We start from the raw sequence: 26125 nt of genomic DNA on the forward strand, positions 1-26125 counted from the left end.
TTTTCCTTTCTTTGTAGGGTCCAATGTTTGGGGCTTCCAAAACTGTGCCATTGAATCGATGTTATTCCGCACCCGAAAAGACGACAAGTAACTGTTAAATACTCCCACCTAATATAACTAGATTGTTTTATACGGGAAGAAAAGAACAGATGAAATGTAAGATCAAATATTTAGGCTATATCAATTGTTTCTCTGCTGAGCATTTTTTTTTAAAAGAAAGTGTATATATATATATATGTTGAGTTACGAAGTTCTTTCTTTCAGGGGGATGCAGAACCGGTGTACCCCTCACATAGATGTGCTTCTGATCTAAATTTCTAGTATGAAATGTCATGTCATGTTTAAAGAGCAATATATTTGTTATGAAAACATTGATAATTGTGTGGATATTTTTCGAGCAGCAGAACAATATTGAACTTTTCACTGAAAATTTAATTGGACATTTGAAGCCATCATAGATTTTTTTAAAAAGAGTTAGGATTCTCGCCTAGTAATCGAAAGATTTTCAGTTCGAATCACACGACAGGTCATACTGACTGATGTGTCTCCAAGACTTGCTTCATTTTCATTAGACAAATTCCAGGATGGTACTACACTTTAAACGCATAGGCTTGGCCAACTTACTCCCTTTTACTTTCTATTGTTAATATGTTGAGTGCAAAATGGCTACCAACTGTATCTAAAACAGTAAATAAATAAATAAATATTTACCCTGCGCATTACTTGTTGCCTACTATTAAGCTAATAATATTGAATGTCAAACGGAATTATTTTGAAAATAGGACTTTTCACCATTCGACACTACCTTCATTTATGTCTGTGTGTGTGTGTGTGTGTGTAAAAGAGAAAGAGACAAGGGAGAGGTGGTGCGTGAGTAGTATGTTTATCTGTTCCTCAATAACTTCTCTAAGGATTATCCAATTTTAATTAAACTCACCGTGTGATTCCTCTCAGGCTTTCGAATCTGCATGGGGTCCAAATTGTTCACATATAAGAGAGTTGAAAATGAAAGAACTCAACCAAACTTGAAAATTTGCGGAAGTGCTTAACATAAGAATTTCCATGTTAAAAGATTAAATATGATTTTCATTGAATATGGAGTGTGTTTTTTTGGAGTTTCAAAAAATATCCTTATGCTTAGGTTTAAAAAAAGTCAAGTGGAAGGGGGTGAACTCACTCTTCCATAACCTAGAAATATATATAAGTATGTATATTACTAAATACACAGTTATAGTACCTTTTGTAGTTGGAGTTTAAGCTCTGTTGTAAGTGATAGATAAGAAGTAAATAAAAGCGAACCAGGCATGAAGATAATCTCAACCATACTCTGCATGTTTCTACACCTGCAACTGAAGTTTCTATTATAGTATGAAAATAAGGTTGATGAGTGACTTCTGCAAAAGACATTTATCACTAGGTGTCCATTAGAAGAAAGGGTACAAATCAAAGAAGATAGGAAAGCGCAAAAGAATTTCATTTTGAGAGAAAAAAATAAAGCCAGTGGTTTTGCAACACTGTTTATGTGGTAGTATGTGGTAGTATAGCAGTATGTTGAACAATGCCCACCGCTGTCAATATTTGCATGGTACAAAATTCCAGTAATTTTTATCTATTAGTTTAAAAAAGTTACAAGAACGTATGAAGAAAAAATGTCCACCCTGTATATGCTGTCAATATGAAATTAGAACTATACCTTTTGGAACGGTGATTACCCATCTAGAATATAACATTACTAAAGATGGGATTTCATCGCACAAACGGAAACTACACCTCATTGGTCAGTGTTCTAGCCTTGAAAGTATCACACAATTAAAATCTGCTTCAAATATTGTGACATTATAAGCATTTGTCCTAATTAAAGATTATATTATTAGCCCTATATTTCTTATTTCGGAAAGAAATGCAGTCGGTGTTTCAGAAGAAGCAAATAATAATTTATTTTAGCAATAAATAAATAAAGAAAGAAAGAAAGAAAAGAAAAAGAAAACAGAATCTTCGCTATACGCGGTAGGATGGCGCGCTTGAAAACTGGGAAAAGCTTGGGAACATAGGAAAGCTTGGGAACAGCTGGAAAAGATTTGCATATTTTAATATTTATGCAGCTATATCTGGTTATTTGTTAGATTTTGACGCCCAGTGAACAAACTTCCAGCATTTTCAACATTATTAAATTTAAAAAAAGTGTTCACAGTGGAACATATTGTACACTTTTTAAAAGATTTTCAAGGACAAGGAAATAGTGGGTTTTTGTAAAGAAATCTATGAATGTTCCACAAAATACAAAGAAATAGAAAACAAGCAGTTCAAATTTATAAGGAATACGTAATTTATGAATATTTTATTGGTTAAATACTGTAGATTATGTTAATAATATTAGAAGTTATTACGCAATATGAAGAAAATTTAATCTTCGACCTCGAAACCATATTCTAGTTAATCACTCTACTCAGTATATATTAGTAAGATAATTTCTATCAGAGGCATAGACTTTGAAGTAATTTTACTTGTGATGTACTAGATATTATTCTTTTCATTGAAAGAAATACTGGAAAATTGCGTGTATAATAAACTATAAAATAAAAATAAGAAATATTTTGTAATAAAATTTATTTCTAATAGAAACTTAGTTTGTACATAATACAGAACATTGAGCAAATTAGGTTTAGTACAAAACATACTATAAGGTACGTACAACATTTACGTCAGCAATATCTTGATCCTGAGAATTCAGGTGTTTTTGCATCTTTCATTTGAAAACCACTTTTTTTTTTTTTTTTTTTTTTTTTTTTTTTTTTATGCCCGTGTTCAATATTATAAAATAAGCGTAAATGAATAAATGCACATTGCTTCTAAAGATACACATAAACTTGCAACACTTTCAAATTTACTAAAATGTAAAAAACTCTTTTTTTTTTTTTTTTTTGTTTGTTAAAATGTACAAATTTTTAAAGAGAGATTTCTTCTAGGAGTACAACATCCGTACATACAAAATGGATGGTAATCACAGCCAAGAAAATTGGTATCTACATTGAAAATCCTAACAAACAGCACCTCACTTTCCTCTTCGATTTCGATTACCGTTCATTGCATTGTTCTGTCAAGAAAGTGAATGCTAGAGCTCAACAGGTGTCACCACCAATAAGTTAAGTGACAGCAAAGCCGGGAATTCTATTTCCTGGTCAAGTTCCATAATGGTAATCTAGAACGAAAATTAATTAAACTTAAATAATTTAACAACTTACGATATAAAAATTGAAACTATTATTATTATTATTATTATTACCGAAAGGCTCTTAGGTTCACAAATTCATTTATGTTCTAATTTATAGTATTTCCTGTTCGAAAATAATAAGACACACTTTCCAGAGGTTTGCCTCTGAAGCGCCACCTACTTAGAACGGTGACGGTTTTTGAAAACCTTCCTACTCCTGATCCCGGGCTTTTCTCCGCGTTTTTTCAGGACACTGTTCATCAGACTTATCTCAGCCAAGGGTGTACAGTGTCACTGCATTAATAGGGGAACTACCTTACCTGGACTACTATCCAAACGGGTAGTCCAACCTTGCTATCATCACATCACATCACATCACATCACATCGTATACACAGCATTTGGGCCCTCTGCCCACCAGATAGACTTCACTATGGCGGATCATGGCACGAAACCTGGTAAACGAATTAGCGGACGACACACGAACCTACCTACTGTTGTCGATGGACCATCTGTTTGTCCCACGAAGGTGGGGCCACGGAAGGGATCATCAAAGACACAAGCAAATGTTTCTGGCTCTCGCCAACGGAAAGATTCTCAAACTTCTTGTGCATCTGTCGAATCTTCTACATCAGTCCGATCCAGGTCGCCTCAATCAAAGGGTAGCTATGCTGCCCGAGTTCAAAACTCACCGCCGAAGAAAAAGCATCATACTGAATACCCGACCAATGACGCTATGGATATAGGACCACCAGCAGATTCTACTCCTCCATCTGTTCAGTCATCTTTTGCCATCCTTCTCCGCAATTACGACACGAAGTTCTCAAATGAGAAATTTGTTGCACTCCAACTAAGGAAGTATCTTCCACGTGCTGCCATCAGGGAAATAGTGCACACAAGAAATGGCTATATCTTTAAAACTTCTGACCCTGATCTATACACGACAATTCGAAACAAAGTGCCTATCGATACTTTCGGAGCACAAGCCGAAATCACCAATCTTACTAATTCGACACGCAAGCAACCCCCTCCACCACGGAGACCCTCGCTTCTTTCTGTAGTCATCCGAGGTGTCGACCCGTCTTACACAGACGAGGAAGTTCATGATGAACTAAAACTCGAAGGCTACACCATTTCTAAAGTACTCAGAATTCGTAACGATCGTGGGCCCACTTTCATGATTCGCATCCTCACACCCCATCAGGAGACAATCGACGATTTGCTTGCACATGGAGCTTTCATATATAACCGTAAACATAGAGTCGAACCATCGCGTTCAATGGCACCCTTACCAGTTCGATGCGAACGCTGCCAAGAATATAATACGCATAATACAGCTGACTGTAAGAATGACTTCAAATGCGGTTACTGTGCAGGACCACACTCAACTCGTTTATGCACTAATTTGCACCAACCAGCGAAATGTTCTACATGTCCGGACAGCCACCCTACTTATAGCTATAAATGTAAAGCAAAACCGGACCCAACGCCGCAACATCCGGAACTGGTTGTACCCTTGCGTACCACATCGCTTGTTACCACCCCTCCGCCCACAGTAGACACCCCAGTCACAATAAATCAACTCCTTACTTTTCTTACTCTTTCACTGCAAAATATCCATCCTTTCATCCGGCCACACATCTTACAGCAAATCACCCTTGCAGCCAAAGCAACATTTCATATTCACTTCACAGCAACATACTCTGGAAACTCAGTGCATTTTCATGCTTCTCCAACACCTCAAACCGGTTGAATTTAACTTCATCATGGCTCTAAACTTTCTTTATTTGAACATCCGATCCTTTACTAAAAACAAACCTTTGTTTCAAACCCTGCTACTCGAGGAACATATAACAGTTTTCCTCTTAAACGAAACATTCTTAACCAAAGCAACTCCATGTCGCCTACCAGGATATACCATTTTACGTGCAGACAATTTACAGCCCGCACAGCGCGCTAATGGGGGCGTAGCGGTTGGTTTCTCCCCTTACTTGCCTTACCGTCAGTTCTATTATACTCATACACCATTACCCGAATATATCATTTCCACTGTATATTTCAAATCAATTATCATTACCATAGCAACCATCTACATCCGGCCTGGCCATCCTCTCCCAATACAATTTGTACAACATATTTCAAACACCTATAGCCACTATATCATAATGGCAGATTTTAATATGCACAGTCGCTCAGATCAAGATCGTACCAATTTCGCAGCTTTCATCACCACACACACCACTGGAACCATTCATCAGTTACCAAAACCCACTCGGCCAATCTCTGACACAACACCAGACATCGTTATTACGTCTAGCAATCTAATAACTCGTAGCACTATTTCCGTACTTGATACCCTGGGAAGTGACCATGCTCCTGTTAAACTTTCAATAAATCTTCACTCTTCTGCTTCACCTCGTCCTCCATTGCCTTCACGCATCTGTTTTCGCTTTGATAAAGCTAACTGGAACTCCTATCGCTCTTATCTTACTAAACGCACTCAACATCTTTCATCGCCTGCTTCCGAAGACGACCTCTACAGCACTGTCGATACACTCACTTCTACTATACAGGAAGCTAGTACTCTTTACATTCCTACCACCAAAAATATTCCATATCAACCTCGACTGCCACCACATTACCTGACTATGATCACACGTTCTCGTCAACTTTATCGAGATTACATTCGCACTCGAAATCCTGATGCCTTACACCATCATCAACAATTGCAGAGAACTGTGCACAACTACATCAGGGCCTATAAACTCCGGTGTTGGGTGAAAACCTGTAATAATCTGTCTACCACCAGTCATCCTACCAAATTTTGGAAAAAGTTCAACGGTTTATGCGGCAAGTTCACAAAAACTCCCTACCCCATTCTGATCGGCAACTCCGCAGCTCACACAGATACAGAGAAAGCAAATGCCTTTGCAGATCATCTGCAGAACATTTTCACACCGCCACCACCTGGAATTACACCCCATGTTGCAGACAAAGCTGACACTTCTCTATTCTTGCAACCCAATACCATGCATGAACTCAGTGTCGATCAGCATGTTACTGCACCCATCACTGTCCAAGAGGTCACAGATACCATAAAATGTAAACGAAACACAGCGCCAGGCTTCGATAATATCACCTATCGTCAGATCAGGGAGTGCCCCCCTACACTTCTCATCCTCATCGCCAATCTCTTCACCTTTATACTCCGTACAGGCTACTTTCCTATGTCTTGGAAAACGTCTAAAACACTTATGTTTCCAAAACCACATAAGCCTCCTCATGAGATCGCTTCTTATAGGCCGATCCAACTCACAAGCACATTCAGTAAAATCCTCGAACGCATTCTCGTCAAACGCCTTCATATCTACCTCAACACAAGAAATATCATTCCTCTCACTCAAGCAGGTTTCCGTCCTTCTTTCTCTATAAACGATCAACTCTTACGACTCACAAGCCTTATCACCACACACTATAACAGAGTGAAACCATCATGTCTCGTACTATTCGATCTCGAGAAAGCGTTCGATAAAGTGTGGCATCTCGGACTTATTCATAAACTAATCAGGCTTCAGCTTCCTACAACATACATCCGGCTTATCTTTAACTTTCTTTCAGGTCGTCTTACTTATGTTGCCATCAATGAACATCTATCTCATCCCATATTCTTACTATCCGGAGTTCCACAGGGTTCCGCCCTCTCCCCACTGTTGTACATTCTGTTTGTTGCTGACATGCCATGTCTCCCAGAACAAGTCTATTCTTTTCAGTACGCAGATGATACTGCCTTTCTCGCTCTAGGAACATCCATCCAGCACATAAATAATATCCTACAAACAGCCATCACAGATTTCAGCTTTTGGTGCCGGAAGTGGAAACTCACCATCAACGCTACAAAAACACAGGCCATCATCTTTCTTCCGCCAAATAAAACAACTAAGGTTCGCCGCAATCGCCGTTACCTATCTCTTCACGTGGACGAGGTTCCACTACGGGCTACTAAGGCAGTCACCTACCTAGGCATCACATTCGACACACACCTCACCTGGACGCAACATCTTAAAACAGTTGTGACCAAAGCGCATAATCGTCTGAACTTACTTAAACGTCTCGTAGGAACGACATGGGGTCTCAAATCACACACAGTCTTAAACACCTATAAAGTATTCCTCCGTCCTAGTCTCACCTATGGTTTCACAGCTTGGATTGCAGCATCAGACAAATTCTACAAGAAACTTCTTATTCTCGAACGTCATGCTCTCCGCATTGCCTTTCGCATAAAATTACCTAGCCCCACCCAAGACTTGTATCAACGCACTAATTTTCCTACCTTGCAATACCATCTTGAATCCCTTCGACTCTCCTACATACGACGCCGATTTCAAACCCAACATCCACTACTTTTCGACACAATGCACTACATAGCCCTACATCCCACACCCGCACGGTATCTTCACACGTCATTATCTCTTCTATTTACATTATACCATTACACGCTTCCTCCTGATGATCCCTCACTCTTGCTTCTGAACGATTACGTCACTCATGTTCATTCACCTCTCATTTTTCCATCATTTCATGCACAGTGATTTTCTCATACTAACTTGGGTTCATCATGTCTCTCATCATAGCCTAGAGTCCCCCTAGGCAAGAAGATAACTGCATTCGTCCACTAATATGTTCCTATGTGTTGTCCTGTGCTTGCACCTCATCTCATACTTCATCCTCATTAATTATATTACTCTACTATTGCGTTATTATACTCTAGTTTCTATTTCCTGATTATGTTTATTGTATATGTTACCTCAATTGTGTTTCTCATTTATTGTACTGTTGATCTTTGTTTAACTTCATCTTTCATAACAGCTATGTATGTATGTTTATGTTGTCTATATGTATTTGTCTATTTACTCCACCTCATGTTAAGGAACGCAAAGTTCCTTAAGTCCATTACTACTATGAAAGAAATTCAATAAAGCACTTAGACCAACCAGAGATCTCACAACCCTCAATTCCTTCACATCTCTTCCCTAAAAGAGGGCGTAACCCTCTCAAAGGTAGCTAGCCTCAGCTAGCAATAAATAAAAAAAAAAAAAAAAAGTTCACACTTTCATCCTTTCATATTTTGGTTAGTTTGTTTTAAAACCTTAGCTTAGTAGAGTTATATAATTAGACTTGAAAAGTCTAATTTGATAAACATTGTCAATCTAAGAATATATTTTCATATTGATACCCATAATATTAAGGTTAAAGAAATATTTGCTGTAAGATTTCACTTTTCTAAACAGACGAACAAAAACGGTTTAATATAAAATGAAATTTCAATGAATTTTATATCCAATTCTTTAGCCAGCTTGCCTCCACGTTTTCTCGATCTACCGTCTTGTACCTTATACTTCAAGCCTTTGCTTCTTAACACAATGCTTGTTCACTCCTATTTCATTTTTATAGCACTTTCGGTTTTCCTATCCACAAAGTATCGACTGCTCGTTATGAATTAGCACCCCTTTTTCATTACGTTAAAACTTGAAGTAATACCATTTCTACCTTTTGTTAAAACACTTTTTCGTTTCTATCTACGATCAATAGTAAGGAAGTTATATGTGTTTTAAATTTTCATAGACCTCCATTTTGAAACATGATGGCGTATTGAAAAAAACATTAAAACAAAAGTTGTAGAGATCCTTACAAGGATTAAGATAAGAAATACTTTCATTTCCCTCAAGTATCAATATTAAGAAAGATACGGATTTTTAAAAAATACATGGAATCGAATTTAAAAAAAAAACATCCCCCTAAAACAGGCATTCTTGTATTTTTGTCGATTTTATTGTTTGCCGTTTTCAAAAGCCTACAAATATGCAAAGTTTTAAGTTTCTATTTCAATATAACGTACCTAACTTTTCAGTTTTTCATTGAAAAATGACACTTTTTGATTAACAAGAACCTAATTTTTCTTCTCCCCCAAGACTACCTATAATCTAAAAATACTTATTTTTGATATTTTGCTGACAGTTAGTTTCGGGAGACTACAAACATGCAAAATTTCATCATTGCAGTCCTAAAGGAGTGCGTAATAATTGTGGACGTAGAAGGTGTCCCATTTAAAATTCCACGGGGAAGATTTTTCAGTTCCCCATAAAACCCCACTAATTTGGATTTTTTTTTTATTTTTGGTGGTTTACATGGATAGCATTATTAAATATCTACAAACCTATCACATTTAAAGTTTTTGTTCCAATTCAAATTACCTAAAACATGAGATTTAATGTATCAACAGTAGCTATTTAAGAACATTGGCTATCCCCCTTTTTTTAACCTTCTGAAAATGTAAAATATATACTTTCAACAAGTTTCCTCTTGGTTTCTTTCCTAAAGCTATAAGCATGCCAAATTTCAACTTTCCACATCAATTGAAAGTACTCGTGACTTTTAAAGAGGGAAAAAGTGGCCTGACTGGACTGAGACTCGAACCCGGGATCTCCGGCATACCGTGACGATGCGTTAACCACTACGTCACCCAGTCCGCTTCCCACAATATTATATCCATGTTACTTAGTTTTTAATTGGGATAATAATAATAATAATAATAATAATAATAATAATAATAATAATAACATGAGAATTTTTGTGGTTTTACCTACTTTCGCTAACATTTTGGAATAATATGTGTAAAGTCAAAGTTGTTAGAAACTGTAACATTAAACGAGTTTTCTAGAATATGAATAAATAAATGAAAAAAAAAAGAATGGAGGAATTCAATTTGTTTCGTTATTACGCGTAAATGTAAGAAATAATTTACACCAAACTGAAAACAAACATTTTAAAGTTTAATAAAATTGTGTTGCTTAACTATCTCCAGTAATACAAAAGAAAACAAAGTTATATAATAAAAGACTACGAATTGGGGGACAAAATATGAGAGCAACCAAAGTCTTTTTTTCCCCTTCAAAATATTAGCTAATGACTATTGATCTTTTTGACAAAGTAGTTTCATTCGGAAGGGAAAGTGCAGTATACTGATACTCTAAATTAATGAAAACTGAATGGCATGCCTTTCTATCTCTAGTAATATGAAGATCAATTCAGGAAAAGCAATCTGCGTACTATTCTAGCACTAGATCTACATGATCGGGTTTAGAAATCTTCTAATTACATTTTATCCTAGTAAAGTAAACAACAAAATATTATGATTAAAACTAGCTCGTTACTTATATGCTTAAAGCGTGAATACTAATTTAAAACATGATAAGGACATTTATTAATGACATGATATGCATGATGATACTTTTTCTTTGGATCGAATATTTCAAAATTTGAGCATACTTTTTCATTTCACGTTCACCGAATCCAAAGACGTAAATATTATTGAAACTGCAGAAAACTAAATAGTAATTAAAAGTCTAAAAGGATTGAACGGGGTTTGGCGTGATTTATTTATAATAGGTTAATTTCAAACTATTTCAGGCGCCATTAGACATTATAAAAGTTCTGGAGTGAGATCGTATGGAAACATGTATAGATATTTCTTTATAGGTTAACGTTCCACGATTATGCGCCGAGCCCAAGGGAGACGGTGATGATGAGATGGATAATAACAGTGGAATGACGAAAGCAAGAGGAAAGGTGAGAACCCCGAGAAAACCCGCACACAAAATGTTTGTCCAGCACAAAGTCTACCTGACGAGAGCTGGGATCGAACTAGGGACACCAATCGCCACAGTTGAGCACTATACCACTGAATCATCGAAACCCCTCTTGGGTATATAGATATTTATTATTATTATTATTATTATTATTATTATTATTATTATTATTATTATTATTATTATTATTATTATTATTATTATTAGTAGTAGTAGTAGTAGTAGTAGTAGTAGTAGTAGTAGTAGTAGTAGTAGTATTGTTTAATGTTCTCTCCAGCACGGAAACTGTATGAAACGGATCTGGGTGTATGGAGCTTTAGGAGAGGAAGAAGTCTTATTTTGGCCTAACAAGAAATATACACAAGGTAATATAAAGATAGATATCATGAAAACTTGGGTTATAGTCGTTCTAAGTAGGTTGCTTTTACATATTATACAACTTATACATATTATTTAAATAAAAAAAGAAAAAACATACGAATGTTAGATGTGTTATTAATTATTACTATAGGTTATACTGTGTAGTAATATGGAAATTGATATGTTATATAAGTAGTAAGTTTAGAAAATAAATGTTACCCTAATCTCACTGCTATAAAGAAAATATACTACTTGTTTATCTTTATTACGTTTAAAACGTATGAACTTTCATGCGACTAACAATATATTGATATTTAACAACACAAATATATATTCATTTGTTCTTTTACTCTATTTCTTATTCTGTGTATATACTTGTAACCTTAATCTATTTGATCTCCCACATTTTGTAACTAATAATTTATTTAACTGTAGTGGAAGAAAGTTATAAAAAATGTATATAGAGAAAAAGTGCGCATGTTTTATTTTAATGGATAATATTAATGCTTTTCTGGGGAAAAGACAGGAAGGTATATAGTAAATAAATATGGTTTAGGAGAAATAAATGACAAAAAAGAGATTAATAAATTTTCTCCCTCAGAACTCGACGATAATCGAAAGACATGTACTTCTATCAACACAACAAAAGAAGGGGCCGCGGTGGCTCAGTGGCAGAGCGTTCGCCTCTGGTGCATGGGGTCCCTGGTTCGATCCCAGCTCGCGCCAAGTGAACTTTGTGGTGGACGAGCACCATGTGCGTGGGTTTCCTCAGGGTTCTCCCGTTTCATCCCACTTTCTTCATTCCACCACTTCATTCATTTCGCCTCATCACCGTCTCCTTTAGCCTGGCCGGCATAACCATGGAACGTAAAACTGAAAGATTTCATTTATTTTTTTTACAACAAAAGAAGATAGTCCTGGAAGTTTCCATTCAACAAACCGAGATCCAAATAGATTTTATAATACACAGTAGGTTCCAAAATAGTTTAAAAAACACAAATATTCAATCGATATTTTCTCAGATCATAATCTTATGCTGGCTAAAATGGAATCCAATTGAAAAATAAAACAATAAAATAAATAAATAAATAAATAAATAAGAGATAACAAGCTAGATACTACAATGTTAAAAGCAAAGAAAATAATAAAATATTCGTGGAAAATACACTTGTGTTTAGTATGAGGAAAAATAATCACATTAATTTACCTGTTAGTGTGAGCATTTCCAACTTTTCTAATATCAATTGAGGACATAATATCGTGAAGGAAGAAGAGGTAAAAAGCCTGGGTTATAGAAGAAATGTTGATGAAAATGACCGAAACAAGTGTACCCGGAACAAGATTACAGCGGAAGATAAACATATGTATTCCGAATTTGTAATCATAGATACGAAACGAGAGAGTCACCATAGGATTTGTTACATACAGTTAATATTAAATTAAGTAAGAAACCAAATGCAAAAGTATTTTAGGACTATATAACTAGTAGTTTCACATCGCATTACATATATATATATATATATATATATATATAGATAGATAGATATGTGTGTGTGTGTGCAGGGTGTCCGATAAGGAAGTACATATATTTTGGAAGGTGCTAGGGGAGGTCATACTAAGTCAAAAAGCTTATATGGACATATGGTCTATTCCTCTTGTTTCCGAGATAGGAGGTATCTTTGCAGCCCTTCAACCTGCTGAGATTCAGTAATTTGCGTATAGCAACCTTGTAGTTGGTGTAAAGGCAAAAACTATATCTCATTTGAAAGATAATGAAGTAAGCTTTCCAATTGTGTACAGATTATGGCAAGTATATCTAAAGGAGAGAAGTAACAGAGGGAAAATTTAAAAATTTCTCTCTAAGATTTCCCCTCCTCTTTTCTTCAATTATCTCCTGTTATTGAGTAGAAACACTGTTACTAGAGCAACAGAAAAAAATTGAGTGGATATATATGCCGAAGATGTTTAAGATTCACGTTATTATCATGAACAGTAGTCGAGAAAAAATAATATAATGTAATTGTACGCCGATGAAAACAATGTTGATTGGCCCTGGAGGCTGTTTATTTTAATACTGTTCTTTAATAGTAATTTATAATTCCATAGTAATGTATTTAATTGCAATAATAATTAATTTACAATAACAGTGTCATTGAAATTTTATTAATGTTACAGTACAAAAAAAAAAAAAAATACAGTATGTGCAAAATAAAAAGATAGTGAAAATGTAATTGAACGCAGTTTCTGCGATACAATAAAGGGCAAATTCAATAAAAGAAGATACAATAGATGACAAACAGAAACCCAGCTTATAACTTCTGATACAGTTTATGGTATGACCAAAGAAGGTTTCCAAAAACATCACCATATCTATGCGCTCCTTGATAGTACTGAATACCTGGGCGATCTTCTGTACTAGTTTGTCTTTTGAGTCAAATCTTTGTATGTATACAATGTCCTTTAACTACTCCCAAACCAAGTCCATAGGTTAATCCAATGTTCTCGGGATTGCTGCCAGAGTGAATGTTGCTGTGTTGAGTTTTCGTTACTATACAGCGGTAACATCTTCAGAGCTATGGGTTGGAGTGTGCTGGTCGTACAATTTATATTGTAGTCTTAAGGAATTGCTGTGTTTCTATTGGTTTTGTTATTGGCCAATAGGTGCTCTGATGTTGCCGGTGGAAACTGTTCTCTGATTGGCTGGTGGTTCTTTTCGTACTGAGAAGCTGAAGCCGAATGTCAGGTAGATGATAATCTTCGTCTTTGTTGATGGAGGGCTTGTGTGTACGAATGAATAGAGCTCAATCAGAGAACAGTTTCCACCGGGAACATCAGAGCATGCTATTGGCCAATAACAACAACCAATAGAAACACAACAATTCCTTAAGACTACAATATAAATTGTACGACCAGCACACTCCAACCCATAGATCTGAAGATGTTACCGCTGTATGGAAACGAAAGCTCAGCACAGCTCATACCGTTGTATGGAAACATTCACTCTCGCAGCAATTCCGAGAATATTGGATTAATAGTAGACGCCAGCAAAACTTCAAGATCATCGTGACAAACCTCTACGGAGAGGACATTTACAGGAAGGTAAAGAGACTCCAGACACCCCGCCAGACAAAAGGGAAGTTATCACGGTTCGCTTTCCTATTACGATGCAAAGACCAAAGTATCATTCCAGACTTCGCCAAGGTAACCAGTCACATCAAGTCACAGAAGGCACAGCGGGTCCTTATCAGGGCCAGCCACGCTCTAGTCAGGGAACAGATACAGGAACTGCACAGAAGACTGGACCAGCACGACACGGAAATGAAGTATCTATTACTGTATCTACAACCTGGGACTGGGAATGGGTGGATACCATCACGTATGCATATGGTAGAAGGCAGCATGAATTACACACAGTTCATCTTAAGAAGAAATTCGAAAAGCTTAACCGCAGACAAAACCCTGAACCTTCATACCCGAGCAGAGAAAAAGTGGTGAATCTCTCCAGAAAAAGACTAAGTGAAGCAACTACAAGTCTTCTATGCAAAGGCCTGAAATTCGCTCCAGCACCAAAACACCTTCCAATCACAGAAACCTTAAGCTTTATTGAACAGGCCATAAAACACTTAGACAAAGAAGCAGCGGACCACATACGCACCCAAACCGTTACGGTTCTTATGAGGGCCAAGCAGCAGAAGCCGAAATACAACCTATCCAGAGAAGAAAGGAAAGCCCTCAATGACCTACGAGCAGATGACAGCCTCATAATATTACCAGCAGACAAGGGGAATGCGACCGTCATTCTCAACAGGGAAGACTACCACTCAAAATTGACATGCCTACTGGAAGATCCAGCATACAGAAAAAGGCAGAAATCCAACCAAAGCCATCGAAAAGAAAACCTCCAGATTAATACAAGGTTCCAGTCTGAATGAAGAAGGAACGAAGAAACTTAAACCTTCCGGTTCAATATCACCAAGGATTTACGGCCTTCCGAAGATATACAAGAAAGAAGTTCCATTACGATCGATAGTCAACACCATAGGAGGCCCCACGTACAACCTGGTCAAGAAATTAACAGGACTGCTACAGCCACTAACAGGAGAGTGTGCACACCCTATCAGAAACTCCAGTCATTTCGTACAATTACTACACAGCATCAAGACGGACGCAGAAGACATACTCTTCACCTTTGATGTGGTTCCTCTCTTCACGAGGGTACAACTAAAAGATTCTATTAAACTCCTGGAACCGCACTTCAACAAGGTTATAGTACATATCTTCAGAGACACTCTAACGTCTAACTACTTCAGTCACCACGGCAATTTCTATGAATAAAGCGATGGAGTGGCAATGGGTTCTCCTCTCTCTCCAGTAATAGCAAACTTCTATATGGATCATTTTGAACATCAAGCACTGGAAGCGGAAACATATAAACCTAAGGTATTTTACAGATATGCAGACGACACATTCGTCATATTGCCCCATGGCAGACAGAAACTCGCCGAATTCTTGCAACATCTGGATTCTATACACCATAACATTCAGTTCACAATGGAAACAGAGACAGAAGGAAGGCTCTCGTTCCAGGACGTACTCGTATATAAGAAACCAGATGGAAGTCTAGGCCACTCAATCTATAGGAAACCCACGCACACTGATCTCTACCTCGATGGTACCAGTTTTCATCATCCTGCACAGAAGATGGGGGTGTTAAATACTCTAATACATAGAGCATACCAAATAGCAGATGCAGATAATATAAGCATAAACTCTCTCACCTTGAAACGGTATTTAAATTCAACGGATATTCGTCGTAACAGATCAAGACAGCCATGAGAAAATATAGTAAAAGAAATTGCGCCACAACAGAGGACAATACGGCACACAAGGAAAATATTGCAGTTATTTCATACATGGGAAAAAACCTCCAATCAAGTAGAAAGACTACTGAAAAAATTCAACATCAAGACGGTACACTGCCCCCCACTGAAGGTCAAGAGTTTACTACAAAACCCAAAAGACCCATTGGGATTAAAGACACCGGGCATCTATAGGATCACATATGAATGTAACGCCACTTACATAGGTGAAACGGGAAGGAATATTGAAGACAATGAAAGAACACCAGCGACACACCAGACTGAAACAACCTGAAAAAATCTACAATAGCCGAACACTGCATACAATACAATCATACGGCTATGTGGGACCAAATTGAAGTTCTCAAGAAAAGCAAACAGTTCTGGGACAGGAAAATACATGAAGCTTTATTCATTCGTACACACAAACCCTCCATCAACAGAGACGAAGGTTATCATCTACTTGACATTTGGCTTCAGCTTCTCAGTACAAAAAGAACCATCAGCCAATCAGAGAACAGTTTCCAGGATTTAGGGATTTAGGATTTAGATTTTTGGGCTTTCGGCATCTAAGGCCATGTAGCCCGTCATGTTTGAGGGATGACGTCCCTCGGCGATCACACTATCCGGGGAGACGGAAGGAAGAACGGATTGGGGAAGGAAGGAAGCGGCCTGGGACCTATAAGTTAGGTACCACCCCAGCATTTGCCTGGTGTGAATGAGGAAAACTCAGGAAAAACTTCATTCAGGGTGGTTGGCCTGAAAAAGCGTTTTACATTTTTTCGACCGAGCGCACCCACCGGGAATCGAACCCTGGACCGCTCGCACCGAAGGCGAGAGCGTTAGCGACAACGCTATGCGGGGCCACAAGACCAGTTTCCACAGGCAACATCAGAGCACGCTATTGGCCAGTAACAACAACCAATAGGAACACAGCAATTCCTTAAGATTACAATATAAATTGTACGACCAGCACACTGCAACCCATAGCTCTGAAGATGTTACCTCTGTATGGTAACGAAAGCTCAGCACAGCAACATTCACTCTGGCAGCAATGCCGAGAACATTTGATTAATAGTAAACGCCAGCAAAACTTCAAGATCAAAGTCCATAGGTGTTACGTCGGGTGAATAAGGTTGCCAATTAACTGGTCCTCTCCGATCGATCAGGAGATTTGGGAATTTTCTATCAAGATATTGATGTTTAACGTGAGGAGCGTAAGATGGTGATCTGTCATGTTGGTATATTAATGATAACCTAGTTTGAAGAGGGATATCCTCTAGCATTCCTGGTAAGTCATCGCGTAGGAAGTGCAAGTAGGCTTCATCGGTCAAAAACTGAAGCAAGAAAAAAGGACCAATAATCGCATCATTAATAATCCCAGCCCACACATTTATCGCAATCGTTCTTGAAGATTACTTACTGTTGTTGTCCTAGGATTTTAGTTACACCAATGACGTGCGTTACGGTTGTTATTGATCCCGTTCCGGGTAGCCTCATCAGTAAACAGAACGAATGGCAAAACATTAGGATGCGCCTGTGCCTACTCACTAAACCAACATATTGTTCACTGTCTCTTGGATGGAGATGCTGCACGCGTTGAAGATGAAATGGACAAATCCCATCTTCTCGAAGTACATCATGTACATGCATACGGGAAAGTTGAAGCCGATGCGAAATCCTTTTAACACTTGTTGTTGGACTCTGCTGCACAGTCTGAATAATGCCTTCATCTTGGTCTGAGGTATATGGAGAATACCGCCCCGATGTTACCTATACACTGGAAATCTCACCAGTTTCACGTGATTGATCATACACGTGGGAGATGACGGATGGATTGGGACCTCTACGGTTAGGAAATCTTCGATGGTATTTCTCTACCGCAGTTGTGCAACTGCCATCAGAAAACCCCTCTATAGAAGTACAGCATGTCTGCATACTCAGCATGTGTGCATATGAACAGCACATCTGTTTATCTGATTGTGTACATCTGTTTATTTTACATTGTTTACTGAATTTTAATGTTTGCATGTATATGTAATGATATTTCGATGACACTGTTATTGTAAATTAATTATTATTGTAATTAAATAAATTTTTATTGAATTATAAATTACAATTAAGTTGCATTATTGAAATAAATAGTCGCAAGGCCCAAGCAACATTCCTTTTACCGGCGTACAGTTAGATTATGATTTTTTCTTCGACTACTCTTTATTAGAATAGAATGTAGAATGTAGGAGATAAGTGAAAAAAATCATGGAGAGAATTTTTAAAATTTTCCCTCTGTTACTTCTCTCCTTTAGACATACTTGCCATAATCTATAGACCATAGGAAAGCTTGCTTTATTACCTTTCGAATGAGATATAATTGTTGTTTTTACACCAAATACAGGGTGTGCTATACGCAATTAACTGCAAAGGTAACTCACTATTATAAAATAAGGGGGAATAGACCATATGTTCATATTAAACTCTTTGGCTTAGTATGACCTCCTCTAGCACCTTCCAAAGTATATGTACTTCATCACCGGACCCCTATATATATATATATATATATATATATATATATATATATATATATATATATATATATATATATATATATAATATTAAAGAAATGAATCTTATTAAAGTTTGGAAAAATAAAAAGGAGATTGGATTTTCAGCTTGCTATGCAGGTGGACTAACCTCTATAGTATCCAATTCACCCTCCGAAGAGTCAGTCACACACCTTTCACTCTTAAAGTCGCTGCTCAGACATTCAAATCACATGAATAACTCTGTCTAAGGAAACATCAGTTGATTTCTACAATTTTTCATATAATATAGAGTTCAGCCATCATTTCTCTCTCTTGTTCATCTCAACCATAGGTTGGTGGGCAACATGGAAATTTTAGAACTTTTCTCTCCCTTGGGAGAGCTGTTTTATACTTTGGTAAGGTCTCTTCTTCGTAACTGCATCTAAATATTCTATCCTTGGTCTTCTCTTCCTGGTTTTCCTTCTACCTTTCCTTGGATTAGCCATCATAGGTGTTCATTTATATGAACACTGGGTCATCAAGCATAACATATATTGACGTACAATCAGTGTGGTCTGAGCCGACCTCAAGAGTGAGAAGTGTATGGCTGTTCGGGGATCGGACTCATTCTTTGTGGTTAGCACACGGGCAACGTAAGACGAAGACACAAGTTTGATTCGCTATCCAGTTGCATTTTTTCACTCTGAGGTTTCATAGAATTTGCATATATATAGTGTAATGAAAATCGGGTGATCCTTCCATTTCTCACATAATATTAAAGAGAAAATTATATGGATGAGGAGTTGAAATATTAAACGAAGCTTTTAGCTTAACTTCTCAAAGTTATGTCCTGTAGGTTCAAAGAGATGAATTAGTCAAAATGAATGACTGTCAAGGAATTGATGGAATAACATATAGAAGGAAATGGATGAGGCTCGAGAAAATCAACAGACCCAATGTTGCTTATCACAAAGTCTCATGATTTACGATCAAATTAAGAATTCAAGTATTAGAATTGCCACTAATATTCAGTGCTTGCAAGATAAAATTGAATAGTTTTGATTTAGACGGTAAAAGGGCTTTAGAAAGCCAATTATTTTGTATCGAGTAATAGTTGAAAGACTTTTAGACGAAAGGAACAAAGTGCATGTTGTGTTTGTACATTTAGACAAACATTCGTTATAAAAAGCTTATAGCAGCATGAAGTGATAATTTCTATGTGAATAGTAAAGAAACAAATACAGAACACAAAGATCGAAGATTCGAAAGAAACTCACATTAGAACTAACGAGTAGGACAGAAAAAGGAATGATATATAAACAAATAGAACAGAAGAAGAAAATGATAAATCATAGTGAAATTGGAAGGAATGATTAAAAAAAAGAACTTTTCGCCAATATTGATCAATTCAATACTTATTCACAAGAATAGTAAAGAAGGATTTGAGAATAGCTATGAAAGAGACTGTGTAGTACGAGCCAGGCAGATCAGTGTATTTTATTTGCAGATGATGTGGATGATACTGCGGAACATGAATGGAAAATTAACATTAACTAGCAAACTACTTTAACTACTAATTACCTCCTTGTTTATAGGCAACATAATAGTATGAATTTCTGTCTTTTGCATGTGTTTTACTCCGCAGTGTGAATCAAGAGAAACAATGATGATCCTGGAAGTATAAAATAATAAAATGTTTCTTATTATTTATAATTCTGAATAAGTACGTTGTGCAAATCAGAATAAATAAAATATTCAAAAGTCAAAAACGAAACATTCTCCTTACAAATGAACATTAATAACCAATCAATAAAAATTCATGTAACTTCTGTTTTATCAGTAAGCCCGCTTGGAAGTAAAATAATAAATTTTAAGAGTGTCAAACTCTAGAGAAACACAAACTCAAGCACTAACAATTTACTCACTACTTGATATCTATCAAGATGAGCAACAAAGCTTCAGAATAGTTAGAATGATATGAGTTTTTAAAAAAGATTTTAAACAGAATGCTTCTCTATTAACCCTACTAAAATCTATCTATTTATTTTATTTTTATGTATTTATTCTTTTAATGAAGATTTTCATTTAAATACCTGCTGCTCATATCCTAATCATCAATGACTTTCAACTCACAAGCTATTCTTCAACATATAGCAGGATTTTTAATGCAAACACTTGCATATGTTTGTAATGCACAAAGAAAGACCTATAGAGAAGTTTTTGACATAATTTTACATTTTTCGAATTTGGAGAGACATTATTATTAGTTGCTATAAAAGAAGTAAGGAATATTTTAAAGAATACTATAAACTTTACTGCATCGGCAATAAAATTTCCGAAGTTTAAAACGAGGAAAATATCCTTAAGCATTCTATATTTACATATTTATTCGCTGTTTTCTACAACGAGACACGAGCTTTATAAAATTACTGTAATTACCAGAAGTAACGATTTAAATGCTCCTTATTTTAGATTCCCGTAAATTTTTCTGACGCGTCCGCACAAAATCAATGACGCTTTTAAATTTATTTTGCCATGTTCAATACTGCTCTCTAGTGTAGCATTCGATAAAACTTATTGCTTTTTAAGGATTAATTTCAGTTCTTTCTTTCTGACTCCCATTATTTACTGGATGATACATGACTTTCATGATCCCCTTATTGTGAGTGCTCCTGTTTTTAGAATAGAACATGGTTTCAAATGCTACAAGAGCACCTCCATCATTATGATAAGAACTGCTTCTTGGAACTTTGTGTTTCCCAGAACTGAGCACTTGAGAGCTCTCACAGTTTGGCTTCGGCCCTAATTAACCTTCTGCAGATTGCAAATTGGGTGCCTGGATTGGTTGAGCCTTGAAAGCTTATCATCTCGACATCCTGAGACTCATCTCCGCTACCTCTTCCAAAGCCATGTCCTCAGCCTCACCCCCATGCCACTCTTAACTATAATTTTCTCGGTTCCCAAACCCTTCCTCCACAAATCGCTATCTCTGTGTCAATGGCCTGTAGAACATCGAGGATTTCTTCTTTTAATAAGATTGCATAAAGCATTCATATCTCATATTTAGGGAATCTAATTTACAAAGCTAGAAACAGTGCAACAACAAAACGACTAGAAATAGCTATTAGTTCATTTTAAATCATAACAAATTACTTTTAGGCCAACTTTTAATCGTTTTCTGGTAAGATGAGCATAATCTACTCGATCAACAGAGACATAGAGCCAAAGCATAGCATGCAGACGAGTAGCTACGCAAAAGCACGTAGTCTATATTTAGTGTTATTATAATACTATCACTAGACAGAAATATAAATTGAAGGATCTTTACAATGTTCAATTGATAATTTCATCGTTAAGGTGTTTATTGTAGTTACACAGAGCAACATAATAATTTTAATTATGTAAATGTTTTCATCATAATTTATATTTTAAATCTGTTATATTATTAAGTCGTAAACTAAAATATTGGATTTTATCAAGAACTCTAAATAATAGAATTAACAAAGGGTAAAATTACTGCAACTCTTCGCAGCATTTCACTGAACTCGGTTACTGAGAAACATAAATGAGTACAATGAAAAGAATCACACTCATCTTCGTTAATTCAATCCTAAATAACAGACTATGCAACCTAGTGTTTCCATCGAGACCGAATAAAAGTAGAACTCAGAAATAGGCATTTAGAATTGAAATAAAAATTAAAGGCTCGCGAAAAACACACAAACAAACAGTGCCAATAGATTCCTCTGAGAACACGATGAAGTACTTTCAATATTTTATCCACTTTACTTCAATATCAGTTAGTTTGAACTGAGCGTGGTATGATGTCACAGTTTGCTGCTTGCCTTCTCAGTGAGAGGCGAAGGAACTGGTAGGCTACTTGATTTCGATAAAGAATATTCATAGACAAACGAGAACATCGATAACGTAATTGATGGCTCTGCCGGCATAGTACTCGTGGACCTACGACTGCGTTTGCTAATACTTGCTCACATCTCCTCCTTTCCTTACACGGCTCTATTACGTCATATATCGGCCAGTTAGAAATAAGTGCACTTACAACTATCGATATAAATTTTCTTGATTTGAGGTGTGCCAGCTTGAAAGAATGCACGCATGCATATTATTATTATTATTATTATTATTATTATTATTATTATTATTATTATTATTATTATTATTAGCTGAACCTGTGCTCTGTACACAGCGCATCATTATATACGAGCATGAATCTTCTTCCCCACAACATCTGTACATGTTCCTTTACAGACACAAGTGAAAGACGCCTTGATAAAATTCGGGAAGGGGTACCAAAAAGGGGAGATTTTTAAATTATTTTTTCAATATCTCGCACCGTTTGCAAGATTGAGCCTACTTCCGGTTGGAGTTTCTAATTCATGTATGATCAGTGTTTTCTTTCTTCTTGTATGCAATATGTAATAAGCAAATACATTACATATACAATTAATTATAATGTTAGTGATACATGGTGTTCACTGCGCAAAACACTTCAAACAATAAAGATTGATTTTACACTGGAGTAATTGTTATCCTTCGTTTTTCATTATCATTTGGCCATGAAACAAACATCTGAGGGATATACAACCCCTATATACAATAACGTGGTGTTGGAATGTATAACTCATAGAATATGGTGCTTTACTTTTTTTAAAAAAATTCAACACTTCCAGTGTACCCCTGAAAATGTAATAAAGAAATAAGGGTCATGTTTTTAAATATTCAATTAGAATTGGACAATCTACATAAAATTTGGAATCGACCAGCGAAAAAAGGGACGTTTCTAGCACTTGTAGTTTTCGAGATTTCATTGTCGAAAGGATTGGAGACTAACATATAAATATTTTTTGGAGACAAACATATAAACGCAGCATTTTAATATATAGATTATTATTATTATTAATTGCTTAAAATTTTAATTTCGGGAATGTATGCTCAAGTCAGCTTACCCAAAACTTGCCACACTTCACGATCAATATAACAAAAGAAACAAAGAAAATGCTATAATTGTGTTTTAAATTAAATTAGTTCTTTGCAAAGTAATAAAACCAATTTGCTGAGAATTAACTAAATATATATCCAGCTAATATACATTCTTGCTCATTGGGCGTAGACATCATATAAAATATGTAAATTAAGAATATGATAAACTTATCTAATGTGTTCTCTGAAGAAATCAATTTCATTGCATTTTTATAAAGTATTTAGTTTATTATATTATGTTTCTACAGTACTCTAATTGGTCCAAAATAGACTACTGTTATGCTTGCTTACTCGTATGTTCGCTCGTCTTTGTTAAATTAACTTCATGTTCTTCATCGCTCGGACCAGGAGCTATTGTTCCTTACTATGTTAGTCCTGTAGAAAGCTTATCTTTATAAGAAAATGAACCACCTGACCCATTGCCGCGAAAAACTACGCCAACTCAAATACTTCAACACTATTGGATGTCTCTTTCAGATATTTTATTCTTCAAACTGCACAAAATCATTAAATTTTATCAAAAATATCACATTTTATTCTGAAAGATATATTTCCCAAATACGATAGAACTTCGGCGGCCGATTGTATATTCAAAAATAATCAAATCGTCTGCTATGTTTCAAGAGTCATGTACATTAATGTGTAAGGGAAGAGGTTGTACCTTTGAAACAATGTGCCTTTGAACACCTATGCTTTTCCCGAATTCAGAGCTATCTAGGTGCAGTGATTAAAATTCGTTTGAAAGAGTAAATGAAAAAGGGCACTGCAAATGCGATTGCCTGTTGTTTACTGAGTGTTGTGCCGAGTAATGTTCCTTTTATTTTTTTCACCTTCCAAAACGAAGATTTTTTGTAGTTACCTTTTGAGTTTGTGCTCTTCGGTTTTCACAACTTGTGATATTTATTTGTCCAAACTTGGGATATAATCATTGGTGAGTACAGTAGTATTTTTAGTTTTAACTTCTGTGCAATATTTAAGCTAATGGAGAACTTTATTATGTAATGGTGACCCTTTTGTACCTATGAACATTAATGCATCGTGTACCTTTGACCGATAAATAATACTGTTTAAAGGTGCACGATGCAAGTAGTTAAAACAATTGATATCTATATATATAAAAGAGAACGCACAAAATCCTTTGTCCGCTCATCACGCTAATACGGCTGAACCGATTTCTTTCATTTTTGGGGGGTTGTTAGGATTTGGACCCTAGATGGTTTTTATCATATCACTTTAATTTTCAATTACCAGTGTCTTGAGATAATTGACCAATCAGGTGTCAATACGTACAAAAAATCCTTTGTCCGCTCATCACGCTAATACGGCTGAACCGATTTCTTTCATTTTTGGGGGGTTGTTAGGATGTGGACCCTAGATGTTTTTTATCATATCACTTTAATTTTCAATTACCAGTGTCTTGAGATAATTGACCATTCAGGTGTCCATACGTACAAATCCTTTGTTATTAGTTCATCATAGGTATAAAAATAAACGTATTTATATGCAACCCGCATGACCCTGTGACTCGGCGGGTTAACATAACTGACAGGCGCTATAAATCACTTGAAAGCGAAAAAGTAAAAATTATCTAAGTAACAAAGTTTATTGCGTTCCGGGATGACCGCAGCGAAGCGGGGCGGGTTGGGGTGACCGCAGCGAAGCGGGGCGGGTTAACATAAATGACAGGCGATATAATGTTAACATTAGTGCAATCTTCTATGGTTTTTATCATATCACTTGAAAGCGAAAAAGTAAAAATTATCTAAGTAACAAAGTTTATTGCGTTCCGGGGTGACCGCAGCGAAGCGGGGTGAACGCTGCTAGTATTTTATATAGATTAGGTTCGGTTATAAAATTGTTAATTATAATTTTAAGTGGTTTCTAAATATTCGCTTGTTTTTTCATGTGTTTCAGGTAAAATGCCGAGAAGTAAGACTGGGAGAAAAAGAGAGCCCATTGATCCTGGAGCTACGAATGTGACTTTTGCTGCCGTAACTGTATCTCCAAAAAGACGAATCTCTTTTCTTGAAGCGTACAGGATCTACAAACTAAAGTTAGGTGCTCTACATAAACATATGACAATGTACTTAAAGTCCGGTACTTGTTGGAAAATTTTTTCATACAATGTTATATACGATACAAAGAGGGTGTTTTCTGAGAGTGAAGAGAGAGAACTTGCAGAGTACCTGGAAACATATGCAAAGATAGTTTAAGCAAAAAAAATCTGCAAAAGAGTTCTTACAATTTTGCCGTTGCTAAGAGGAAGAATGACAGAAGTCAGTGGTATCTCAACGAAATTGCAGGTGAGGAGTGGATGCGCTTGTGTCTGAAAAGACACAAACAGGAACTTTCATTGAGGAAGCCAGAAGTAACTAGTCTTGCACGATCCGCAAGCTTTAATCATGAGAACGTAAACTGATTCTTCGAATCTTTAAGAGGGGTTCATCGTAGTTACGCACCAAACCCAGCAGAACGGATATATAATGTAGACGAATCACGCTTATCAACAGTTCAGGAATCCAAACGT

At 36.3% G+C, this 26125-nt stretch overlaps 1 protein-coding gene across 2 annotated transcripts in view; it reads right to left on the reverse strand.

Moving 5' to 3' along the window:
* Window positions 1–2598: 2598 nt before the first annotated feature.
* LOC145688533 (protein germ cell-less-like) overlaps window positions 2599–26125 on the reverse strand; it is a 255481-nt gene continuing 231954 nt past the window's right edge. Inside the window, exons 9-10 of one of the 2 annotated variants that reach the window (XM_081762910.1) lie at window positions 20179–20269; window positions 2599–3199 (exon numbers count right to left, since the gene is read on the reverse strand). In XM_081762910.1, the coding sequence (XP_081619036.1) occupies window positions 3113–3199; window positions 20179–20269 (178 nt within the window). In that variant the 3' untranslated portion in view covers window positions 2599–3112. The remainder of the gene's footprint in view (window positions 3200–20178; window positions 20270–26125) is intronic. The other variant, XM_081762911.1, reaches the window with a different exon arrangement.

Source organism: Thermobia domestica, chromosome 6 (assembly GCF_964235325.1).
Source record: "Thermobia domestica chromosome 6, izTheDome1.hap1.1, whole genome shotgun sequence".
NCBI classification, from domain to species: Eukaryota; Metazoa; Arthropoda; class Insecta; order Zygentoma; family Lepismatidae; genus Thermobia; species Thermobia domestica.